Source organism: Pipistrellus kuhlii, unplaced genomic scaffold (assembly GCF_014108245.1).
Source record: "Pipistrellus kuhlii isolate mPipKuh1 unplaced genomic scaffold, mPipKuh1.p scaffold_m20_p_5, whole genome shotgun sequence".
In the NCBI taxonomy this organism is placed as follows: Eukaryota; Metazoa; Chordata; class Mammalia; order Chiroptera; family Vespertilionidae; genus Pipistrellus; species Pipistrellus kuhlii.
This window is the reverse complement of record NW_023425551.1, coordinates 70652029-70664499: the sequence shown is the minus strand read 5'-3', so window position 1 is coordinate 70664499 and position 12471 is coordinate 70652029. Positions and strand designations below refer to the sequence as shown.

Genomic DNA, 12471 nt, shown 5'->3' with positions numbered 1-12471 from the left:
AATGGGGGAACAATCATGCAGTTTCCAAGCATATCTGCTTACTCTTATTTTTCCTCTTTTGCTTTGAGAGAACTGATACTTGCTTACCTCTTTCTTTGGTGATACTGAATAGATCCCAGGTGATCATGATGAAAGTAACAATAATAACAGCAGCTGCCATTTATCCATTAACCTGATAGGTTCAAGGGCCATGAGAACAGTATGCAAAGTCCCATTTTGCAGATGGCCAAACTGAAGCCATATGGAAAGCAAATCTTAGAACTGGGATTTGAAGCTACATTTTTCTGATTCCAAAGTCCATTTTATTTTAACTGTAACCTGCCATGACTCAAACAGGAAAAGATAATGAAAGTGACCACTTTGTATAATAAATCCTAAATAACCATAAAATATGAGGTATTATTTTTAAATGTGTCTTTGGAACATGGTGTGCAATTCCTAAAGTACGTTTTGAAATAAAATTAAAGAAAAATTATTAATGATAAATGGAAGAATTAGCTAAAACTCTGTTCCATTTGAGTCAGCATAATAAATGTCATAGAAATCCATGGTGAGGAAAAACACAATGACTCACTGCCATTGACATTTGTGGATTTTGACACTGACTCTTGCTCAGTTGGCTTGTTCCTTGGTTTATCTATTTATATAAAGACCTAATATGCTAAGTATTCAACCATTCGATCAGTTGCTATGACATGCACTGACCATCAGGGAGCAGACGCTCCTACTAGTAGGTTAGTTTGCTGCTGGGGTCTGGCTGATCGGGACTGGGCGAGATAGGCCAGACACACTCTGGAGCCAACCTCCCAGAAGCCTTGCCTGGCCTCTAAAATATTTCTTCAAATTAGTTACTTTTCAATGCCTCTAGTTTATAAGTAACTTGACTATATATTAAGTGGCTACCTCCCAGGCTCTGTGCTTGGTGTTGGGGACACAGGACATATTCTGCTCACAGCCTCATACAGGCCTACAGTTTGAATAGAAATACCAATCTCTGCCTCCTCCCCTGTCCCAAACATAGATCCCAAACTTTCCTGTGGACTTCCAGGAAAGTGATTCTTCTGTCCTGCCTCAGCTACAAGGAACCAGGAGAAACACAGGGCTGTTTCCCCACCTCTCTGTGGGTGTGTTAAGTGGCTTCCACACTCCTCTGCTGCCCCTGGGCCATCTGATTCCAGACAGTTTAATGTGTTTTCCTTTTCTTGGCTCCTGTGTCCCGGTGTTGTTTGTCTGAATTTTTCTGACTCAACGATGCCCCAGTGGAAGGTAGCACATTCCAGGTGTCACCCGTGTCACAAATGGAGGCCTATCTGCAGGCCCAGGAGGCACAAACCAGCCAGGATTTCCCCTCTCCTTCCCCATAAATCACAACCCCCCACAGGGCACTTATCTTAAAGAGACCTTTCTGGAAAGTTGGCTACAAACTAAGACAAGCAGTTCTGTCTTAATCACAGCTGTTAAAGCAAACAATACTACTTTTGCCTGGCAACTCTAATAGGAATTATGGCTTCTCAAAAGTCAGGGCCAAAATACAGCCATAAATTAATCTCCCTTCTGCAAAAGAATGAAGGCTGCTAACTTCACCCAGGAGACATGGAGTTGGGTATGGCTTTCTTTTGATCAAAGTGAACAGTGCATCTTTATCACTGGGGTTGGCTCTCTTGTTTCTTCCCCATAGTTCTGTAGCAGGTAAATACTAAGCAAGGGCTGTTTTTCTGTTTTCTTGACATATTTGTCAAGGAATTTGGCAGTATTGTAGTCTTTAGATTTTAGAAAGGTTTGGGCTCATATGCTGGGTCTGGCTTACTTGGCAGGTGTGGATGGAGGAGAGAGGGAGGCATTGTGTCATAAAACACTGGGCTGTGCAGTCTGGGGAAAAGAATCCATTCTACTAACTCATCATATCTCCAAAGGATGAAATAGATCTGCTGGAGACTTTTTTTTTTTTAATGGGTGGGGATGAAATGCATTGTTCATTCCTCTAATCGATGAAAATCATTGGTGTTCATTATTTGCTTTGCTTGAGCCCAGATCAAAATGTTTGAAGAAAAAAACTTTATTTTTGCAACTTAAGTGTGTTTTTTTTGCTTGAGATATTTCCATATGTCATGTATATTGTAACTCCTGCAGCTTTATGCCTGTAATAGCAGTGTATGGTGAACACTTGAAAGAGAATATGTGTATGTGTCTGTATTTTTAAATATATATAAAGCTGTTGTCACTCCATATCACTAAGTGATATTTCATATGTATGGTTATACTGATAATAATTGGCCTTGTAAAATTTTGACCATTCATGAATAATAATAAATGTGTAAGGCTGGCATGGGTAAAAAAAAAAAAAAAAAAAAAAAAAAAAAAAAAAAAAAAAAAAAAAAAAAAAGTCAGCCCCATATAAAGTTCTTTCCTGAATGCAGGGAAGACAGTGGTCCCACTGCTCTTTGCTTTACAAAGCGACACCAAGAATCATGGGATGTAATCTTACAGGTCAGAAACATAGATTGAGAACTACAACTCTTAACTCTGAGCATGGACCATTAACATTTTTAAAAATATTTTCTACACAATATTATTTATTCCCCTCCACAACTCTAATATAATATAATATAATATAATATAATATAATATAATATAATATAATATACTATAATATATAATATAATATAATATAATATAATATAATATAATATAATAATATAATCCTACCTAATAAAAGAGAAACATGCCAATTGACTGCACCTCCACTATACCCAGAAGCACCGCCCACCAGCCAATCAGGGAAAGTATGCAAATTAACCCAACCAAGATGGTGGTCAATTTGCATATCCAGACCAGAGTGAAGACTGAAGACACACAGAAAGAAGCCAAGCATTGTGGAGAAGCAAACAAGCAGGGCAAGGGAGAAAGGAGAAAAGCCGATGTGGCAGGGAGAAGGGAGGAAAGCAGGGGGGCAGGGAGAAGGGAGGAAAGCAGGTGGGGCAGCGACCACAGAAGGAAGCCTTATTGCAGGAATCTTCCTGCAAGGGGCATCTAGTATAATGATATAATTAATATAATATAATATAATATAATATAATATAATATAATATAATATAATAAATATAATATAATAATAATATAATATAATAATATAATATAATATAATCTTACCTAATAAAAGAGTACTATGCAAATTAACTATTACTCCACCCACCAGCCAATCAGAGTGAGTATGCAAATAAACCCAACCAAGATGGCTATGGCCACAGAGAGCAGGAGAGAGGCTTGGGTTTCCCAGGCAACAGGAACATCTTTTGGACCTAGGCTGCTTCTAGCCTGTAGACCCATAGGCCCTGAGCGGCAGGGGTTCCAGAATGCCCCCTGGCCACTCGGAGCTTATGAGTGCAGGCACCAAGTGGCTGTGGTGGGGCAGGAATGTTCCTGCCCCACCTGCAGCCACTTGGGAATGCTCCAGCACCAAGTGGTGGTTTGGGTCCATGCCCCCAGCCTGGGGTCTCAGGCCATCAGCAGTGCCCGTACCCATGCAGAGATCCCCTCCAGGCCCAGCCTGGGTTCTTAGACACTGAGTCACACCAGCCAGGCAGAGAGGAATCTTAAATGTTTCATTTTTACATATATATTTTATTGATGTTTTATAGAGAGGAAGGGAAAAGGATAGAGAGCTAGAAACATCTATGAGAGAGAAACATCAATCAGCTACCTTCTGCATAGTCCCCACTGAGTATGTGCCCCCAACCAATGTACATGGCCTTGACTGGAATCGAACCTGGGACCCTTAAGTATGCAGGCCATTGCTCCATCCACTGATCCAAACAGTTAGGGCTGTCCAATATGTTAAAGAAAAAAACTCTATCTAATAAAGAAGGAATATGCAGGGGAGGAAAGTTGGGAACAATCAGGTCAGCAGGAGAGCAGTTAGGCATCAATCAGGCTGGCAGGGAAGTGGTTAGGGGGTGATTATGCTGACAGGCAGAAGCGGTTAGGGGCAATCAGGCAGGGGGTGAGCAGTTGGGAGCCAGCAGTCCAGGATTGTGAGAGGGATGTCCGACTGCCTGTTTAGGCCCAACAGTTGAACATCCCCTGAAGGGTCCCAGATTGGAGAGGGTGCAGGTGAGGCTGGACATACCCCCCATGCATGAATTCCATGCACTGGGCCTCTAGTATAATATAATATAATATAATATAATATAATATAATATAATATAATAATATATCCTAGAGGCCCAGTGCAAGAATTTGTGCACATTGAAAGGAAATTAATTAGAAGAACTATTTTAGAGGCCAGAGAGGGACCATGGGAGTTTGGCTCCAGGGTATGTCCAAGCCATCTCTCCCAGTCCTGATTGGCCAGACCCCAGCAGCAAGCTAATCTACTGGTTGAAGTGTCTGCCCCCTGGTGGTCAATATACATCATAGCAACTGGTCGAATGGTTGAACAGTCAGACATTTAGCATATTAGGCTTATATATATATAGATAACGTGTGTGTGTGTGATATATGTGATACATATAGTACTATTATGTAATACATTAGTTGGTATACATATCTATTTCTATGTATATATGTGGTTTTGTGTGATAGATGTGATCTGATGTGTGTGTGTGTGTGTGTGTGTGGTGTGTGTGTATGTGTGTATATGTGTGATATAAATATATATATATATCAAGGGCTCAAGAAGTTATATAACAGAACAAAATGACAGGAAAAAGTCCACAGTGTTCTCAGAATAAATATTAGTATTGATCCAATCTTTAAAGACAATTCTATCCCAAGCTCTAAAAACTTGGTCCAGTGTCTCAAAAGAAAATTTCTTTTGAGAATTTTCTTTCTCTCAGAAACATTGTTTCAGTCTTTCTGGCATTAAGGCTCCAGAAAGGGTGCTGAGCGTATACATGAAGGAGAATACCACTCTGAGAATTGGAGCGTAGGTGCTTTAAGCCCACTAACTTCGCACACCAAGCAGAACCAACACCTCCGTGTGGCATGTGCTGCATGTAACCCTCCTATTGCTTCCTCTCATAGTCACATTCTTAATTGCAACTCACATTTCAAGCATCTGTTGCATTGTGCCTGAGCCTCTCCATGGCCCTTCCTTCTTTTTTTCCTTTCTTCCTTCCTTCCTTCCTTCCTTCCTTCCTTCCTTCCTTCCTTCCTTCCTTCCTTCCTTCCTTCCTTCCTTCCTCTTTCCTGTTAATCCTCACCCTAGAATATTTTTCCCATTGATTTTTAGAGAGAGTGGCAGGAGGGGGAGAGACAGAAAAACATCGATGGGAGCCTATAACCAAGATACATGCTGTTGGCCAGGAATGGAACCTGAGACCCTTCAGTCAGCGGGCTGACACTCTATCCACTGAGTCAAACCGGCCAGGGCTCCATGGCCATTTCTTATTTCAATAATTTAGTAAAAGTACCGAGGCCAATCCATCTCCTGCAAATGGCTAGTTGAGTGATTAACAAATCCCAAAGGACTCTGGAGGCGTGAGAGCACAGAGAACCACATGTCATAAAGGAAAAGAGGTTTTCATGGTGATTTATCATCATCATGAGAGTTTTTACTGAAAGCACGTCTGGAAAAATTGTGGAATGTCAAACCTTTAGATGTGGAAGCAGTTTCCTCCCCAAGGGCTAACCTCTCGTGCCGTTGCCATGGGTCACGGACAGCCACAGGAAGTGCAGGAAGATGTTACTTTTGCAGCTGTGGGTCCCCCACTGCCCTTGGGGAAGCGGGAAGCCAAGACCTAGAAGAAGCTGGCAGGAACCTGGAGCTAGAACTCACCCTCCAATAGTTTGATTTTAAAAAGAAGAGTCTTTCAAAACGCTGCATGGGGCACCTGTGGCCCTGGGACTGTCACAGGGGACAGGAAGTGGGGGTAGACATAACGATGCTCTTTTTATTTTACTATTTTTTTTTTAATTTTAATTTTTCGTTAATCCTCACCTGAGGATATTTTCCCATTGACTTGTAGAGAGAGTGGAAGGGAGGGGGAGAGACAGAGAGAGAAACATTGATGAGAGAGAGATATCGATTGGTTGCCTCCTGCACATGCCTGAACCAGGGCTAGGGATCAAGTCTGCAAAGGCGGTACGTGCCTTTGACCAGAATCAAACCTGGGAACCATGCTCTATCCACGGAGCCTAACGGGCTAGAGCACATGTGTCAAACACAAGGCCCGTGGGCCAAATCCGTCCCGCCAGGCCTTGCAATGTGGCCCGCACCGCCCTGTCATCACTGCACTCCGCTGCGTTTCCATCACAATGACAGTTTATGACTGTTCAGTAAACCATTCGGCCCGCGATTTAGGCTGGATTTTAGATTTTGGCCCCTTCTCTGATTGAGTTCGACACCCCTAGGCTAGAGCCATAATGATACTCTTTTTAAAACACAGAAAGTACCATCTGCGCTGCAGACCACTTCAAGCACGGAGGGCATGAAGGGGGAATGGGGATCCCATAGGGAAAGGACACGGGGCTAAAACAGAAGCAGAAAGAGAAGAGAAAATAAAAGAAAAATAAGGGAAGGAAAAGAAAGTTATTGGTATGACCTTCCAATGAGGGTTTTAAGAGCTTGATAAAATGTGGTCAAGTTCTAGTTTCACAGCAGTGGCGTCTGGCTGCTGCGCTGTGAGGGCTCTAACAGACAACTCCGCCTGACCTCTAACAAGCTTCCTCCTTTCTGAAGCACAGCCAGTCTTTCAAACCACTAGACTGAGCAGAGCGAGTCACAGCACGTCTGGGAAATTATCCCCTCACAATGCTGGAGGGAAGAAGTTCCGCCTTCTACACACCCCAGGCCGGCAGACTCAACAATAGGAACGGATCCTCGGAACTCACACAGGGGCAGCTATACAGAGACAGAGCGGAAGACATCCCCGTGTTTGAGTTTCTCAGAGTTCAGGGGCACTCTTGTCTACTAGGGATGACAAACAGGAAGCAGAATGACAAAGCACTGGGACACTGTTGTGCTACGGGAAGGTATCAAGGGCAGTGGGAACCCAGAAAGCAGCCCCACCCTGTCTGGGACTTGATGGAAGACCTTACATGGCAGGAACCTCTGTGAATTGAGACTTAAGTCAGAGTCCCTTGGACAAGCAAGTGGGGGAGAGGAGGGGTGGGCAGGGCACTGGCTGGTGAAAAGGAACAGGAATAGAACATGTGGGAAAGGCAGGCAGGGTCCCTCCAGTAGGACTCAAGCAGGTAATTGGATTTTATCTTCAATTGGGAGCCCATGAAGAATTTTATGCATGGAAAGAAAAGTGTCAGGATAATGCTTTTGAAAGGTTCCAATGAGAAAAGTAGGAGAATCTGGTTAGAGAAAAAAACAGCCTGCAGATGTACACTGACACTCGCCCAAGTCCTGCAGGTGGGACAGGGCCCCAAGGATCATGTCCATGTAGGTGTTTGCAGCTCTCACTGCTCTCAACCCTGCAAGGGATAGAGCCCTCTATTTTCCAGACCAGCTTTTGAAATTTAGTGAAAAAATTACAGTGGGAGACAGAGGAGAAGGACTTGAGTCTAGTGGTTAAGTGAATCCAGAAAATAAAGTGATAAGTGAGAGTCAAAGAGGTTTAAATAAAAAAAATTAAAAAAAAAAAAGGCAAAAGGAAAGGCTGCAGGTTGAGAGTGAAGAAGCAGACTTTTGGAGGTGGAGGGCAGCTGGGGAGACGGGCACAGGCGGTGGGAGGAGGAAGGGGCATCGGAATGTTGCTAAGATTCCTTTAATGCCATTTGGTAGAGAATGGAGGTTTTAAAAAAATATATTTTATTGATTTTTTACAGAGAGGGAAGGAGAGGAATAGAAAGTTAGAAACATCGATGAGAGAGAAACATCGATCAGCTGCCTCCTGCACACCCCCCACTGGGGATGTGCCCATAACCAAGGTACATGCCCTTGACCGGAATTGAACCCAGGACCTTTCAGTCCGCAGGCTAACACTCTATCCACTGAGCCAAACCGGTTTTGGCAAGAAAGGAGTTTTTGTGTGTGTGTGTGTGTGTGTTTGTGTGTGTTTTGTAATTACTTCTAGATATTGAGAGTGAATTGTAGATCACACTGTTTGGAAAAGTTAGAGCCAATATCATTTAATGGAATCACTAGAATTGATTGACAAGAAAGAGTTCACATACCCGCTCGTTTCTGCCTCAGTGGCTCCTCCTCTGCTAGTTCATGCTCCTGGAGACTCTGAAAGAGCATTTTAGAAAATCGTCAATTAGTGGTAGAGACGTCTTTCCACTATGGTGTTCTGCTCCCATGCCCCATGTGTTAGAGCTGAGTTTGAGCTGCAGATTCGAAGTGAGCACCTTGTGCCCAGTGAGTGAGTGCGGGGCGAACAGCAACTCAGGGGTCGGGAAAATGCCATGGACTCGAGTCTGTACTGTGACCTGGGGATTCACTTTCTATAGACCAGTCTCTAGCTCCAGGAGTGGAAGACATTATCATGTTTGAGTTTTTCAGTGTTCTGCAGTTTGAGTCCTGTCAAGAAATATAAATCGTGGTGTTCCCAACTTGTGCTACTTGCCCAGGCCTGGAACCCTGACTCATTCCTTTGGCCTTTTTTGACAAGTCTCACGGCCTCTTCCTGGCACTTTGCCTGTCCCCACGGAGTATTACTGCAGCATTAGGGCCATTTGGGTCATCCATGCTTAGGAGTTATTCTCTCCCTACTGGCTCCTTTTTCTCCCGATGGTCGCTTTCTGTGGCAGGGCCCCAAAAGCAAGCTCCAGAGTCAGAGCGCCTGGGTACAAAGCCTTGCCACTGACTAGCTATGTGACCTTGAGGAATTTATTTGTGACTTTGAGGAACTTATTTGCTCTCCCTGAGCCTCAGTTTTCTTTTCTGTAAAACAGAATAACGATGGTACTGACCTTATAGAATTGTTATGAGAGTTAAGTGAACTATACTATGGCACACAGTAAGCGCTTAATAAATGTTAATTACATGACAAAGCACAATAGTTAAAAACATAAGGACTCTGCAGACATTGACTTCAAATCTGAGCCCTGCCATAAAATGGCTGTGTGACCTTGGGCAAGTTACTTAACCTCTCTGTGCCTCACCTATAATATAGGGATAAAAGTACTCACCTATAATATAGGGATAAAAATAGCTTGCGTCAGGAGATTGTCAAATGCTTAATAAATCGACCGCACTGGAACAGGTTTTGGTGACATAGCAAATGCTATTCTGAGACAGGGATTCACATTGTTCTGGGGGCACCTTTCCCTTGGACCACGGAACTCTCCTTCTGCACGCTGCCTCTTGCTGCGTCTCTGTAAAGCTCATTTCCTGTCATCATGCGGCTTCTGGTTTAAGAACTGACATTGATTGGCTTTCCTGTTGGGATCAATGCCAGCTCTACAGCTGGTCACCACACCTTGACCTGAAACAGGTCTCTTAGCTCACCCCTGCCTCCAGGAGAATTTCCTTGTGGATGCTCTTCCAAACCACTTTAAGGTCCATAAAAGAGTCCTGCCTTTATGAGATCTCCCAGACAACTCCTGCCCACAGAGGTGTGTCCTTTCCTGTGAATGCTACACACCTAGGAACCTCACCTGAGACAGAGCTCATTCTGCTAACTGCGTTGTCTACTGTTATTTTCTAGTTATCTCACATCAGAATGGTAACAAAAGTACTAATTCCTAAGATATGTCCCACACCCCATGCCAGACACTATTAAGCAGTCGTATGCTGACTTATTTAATTCTCACGACAGCCTCTGGTACTGCCACACCCCACATTTCACTGATGAGACAATACAGGCACAGAGAGGTCAATAACTTGGTGAAGGTCACAAAGCCCTTAAATAGCAGAGTCAGGGTTTGAACCCAGCTAGCCTGACTCCAAGTCTGCAGCTGTCCACACAAGCATCACTTAATCAGGAGATTCTCCACAAAACTGTTGGTTTGTCTCAGGGACCCGCTGTCTTTTCCTTGCATCTTTTTCTCTACTGCCTCTTCCCATCCCCTTTCTTTCTGAGGATGAGTGTTAACATCCATGGGTGCTAGGGAGAACCTGTACCTGACAGTTCATAAATGTTCTTGAAGAGTGACTAGAGCAGTGATGGGAGGCAACTGGAATTTTAGAAGCCCAGATACTCCTTTGGTGAGGTTATTTCAGCTGCACTGAATATGAGGAACCAGCCCGAGAAGGAGGAGCGTCCACACCCAGGGCTGGTTCCTGCCGGCTTCCCCTGGAGCCTGCATTGGCCCTGTGCCCAGGCAGAGGGGAAGGGTCTTCCGCTGCATTCCTGCCTCCCTCCTCCCTGGGGCCTGGCCGTGGGCGTGGAGTGTGGGGGCCATCAGAGGCTCTCTCGATCCACACTTCACTGGCTGCAGTTGGGAGATTCAGCCCGAGAGAAGGTGACCTTTGGTCAGCTGTCCCCGGTGGAGATGTTATTTTCTCATTGCCCAGTGGGGCTAAAGATTAGTGCTGGCAGCCTTCTGCTAAAACGAAGATACATTTCAAAGCTCTCATGCAAAGAATTTGAAACCTTTGTGAGCACAAGGGTAACTTGCCTCTGCTCTCTGCCATCTGAGTTAGCAGGTCTGGGTGTGTGTGTGTGTGTGTGTGTGTGTGTGTGTGTGTGAAAGAACCTGCCTTTTTCACCACCTATCTCCTTCAGTGAGGCCACCCTTTGAGAAACGCTGCTTCTGAACTAGCTCCTGAGTCTGTGGTGATGATCAGGAACTTTCAAGGAACATGTTTGCAGTGCTGCTCCCACAGCTCTGTCACCTCCTGCCTCTCTACTGTCCAATGAGGATTCACAACGTTCTGTGAGAACAGCCTACGTTTTATTGTGAGCCCTGCAATCATTGGGAAGAACTGGGAAAACATACTGAAAGCAATAAAACCACCCAGGAGCTCCCCGGTGGTAGTGGTCGCTCTCCCAGGTTTGAGAAGGAGCAGAGGACTGGCTGCCAGGTCTCGGGGCCTGGGCTTCAATGAGGCAGATGCTGGAATCTCACCAGGAACTGAATCCCACCACTGCTGCTCTTCCTGGTGGGAAAAGCCATGCTCACTCTAAGCCTCGGCTTCTTACGCTGCGGAAGACATTGGGCTGGGGCACACCAGATGCGTGTGAAATCTCTAGCTGTGGTGTGTGTCCGTGTGTCCAGCTGGCTGGGGCTCATGAGGGGTGGGGGCAGCTTTGTCTTCCTGAGTGCTCATGTCACTCTAGTTCTAGGACCTCTGAGACTCCAGAACTTTGGGTGCCGAGGACTCACGAGGGAACATAGATCCTGCCAGGGGCTCCCACTGCTGAGATGAATGTTTACTTCGGAAGCGATAACAGAGCCTCCAACCGGGCCTCCCTTGGCTTGCCCTCCTAGAAGTATCCAGAGGAGTGTCTGAGCAACACTGGCCAGCTCCTCCAGGGGGATCTCCTGGTCTTCAGCCAGCAGACACAAGATCAGTGATTCCAGGAAACACCCCACCTGTTCCGCATGACTTTACAAACAACCATGGAGGTGGGGCAGTGCCTGAAGAGGGTGTAGACAGTCATTCAGAAATAAGAGGTGAAATTTATGTGTAGAAAGAAAATTCCCATGGAACCTGATGATAAGGGGTCCTCAAAGGTCACTGCTGTAGACAGATCTCTCTTCTCCTTGTCAAGGCCCTGTTCCTCACTCCTTTTTGACTTGACCTGGAATCCCAGATTTAAGATCTTTGCCTGTCTCTCTCTCTCTCTCTCTCTCTCTCTCTCTCTCTCTCTCTCTCTCTCTCTATATATATATATATATATATATATATATATATATATATATATATATATATATTGCTAAGTGACTGTCTGACCAGTAGCTATGATGTGCACTGACACCAGGGGGCAGACACTCAACGCAGGAGCTGTTGAGCTGCAGTGACTTGGCAGCTGCGGTTCTTGGGTGACACATCCAGAACCAGAGAGGAAGGAACCCTATTCCAGGGTGTGTCACCCAAGAACCACCCTCTCACAATCTGGGACCCCATGGGGATGTCAGAGAGCCAGTTTTGGCCTTAACCCCCCAGGCCAGGCCGAGAGACCCCACCTCCTAGAGGGACCCCACTCACTCAGCAGACGACCTTCGAGCTGAGCCATGGCACACCCCAGGTGTGGCTGGCCAGGGAGGGTCCATGGAAGGTTGACTCCAGTGAGTGTCTGGCCCGTCTGGGTCAGTCCTGCCCCTCTGGCCACCTTCTAATTAATTTCCTTTCAATGTGCATGAATTCGTGCACCCAGACATAGTATTAAATAATTATCTTAACCAGGATCCTGTTGGAATGTCTCCTCACACAAGCATATTAATTAACACAGGTTTATTTGTACTAAAATAGTAAAAATAACTACTAAATCTTAAGTACTTGCTCTGTGTTTATCACTGTGCTAAGGCATACATGTGTGCGACATTTAATTCCCCCAACCCACTGATAAGGAGATACTATTTATTCCCATGTCATGTAGGGGAAACAGGTTAAGGGAGATAAAGAAAGGTGAC

At 45.0% G+C, this 12471-nt stretch overlaps 1 protein-coding gene across 4 annotated transcripts in view; it reads right to left on the bottom strand.

The window, feature by feature from the left end:
- The window catches only part of ADGRF5 (adhesion G protein-coupled receptor F5), a 100412-nt gene that overhangs the window by 40693 nt on the left and 47248 nt on the right, over positions 1 to 12471 (bottom strand). For all 4 annotated transcript variants that reach the window (XM_036413555.2, XM_036413554.2, XM_036413553.2 and 1 more), the window contains one exon: positions 8125 to 8179. In XM_036413555.2, coding sequence (XP_036269448.1) covers positions 8125 to 8179 — 55 coding nt within the window. The remainder of the gene's footprint in view (positions 1 to 8124; positions 8180 to 12471) is intronic.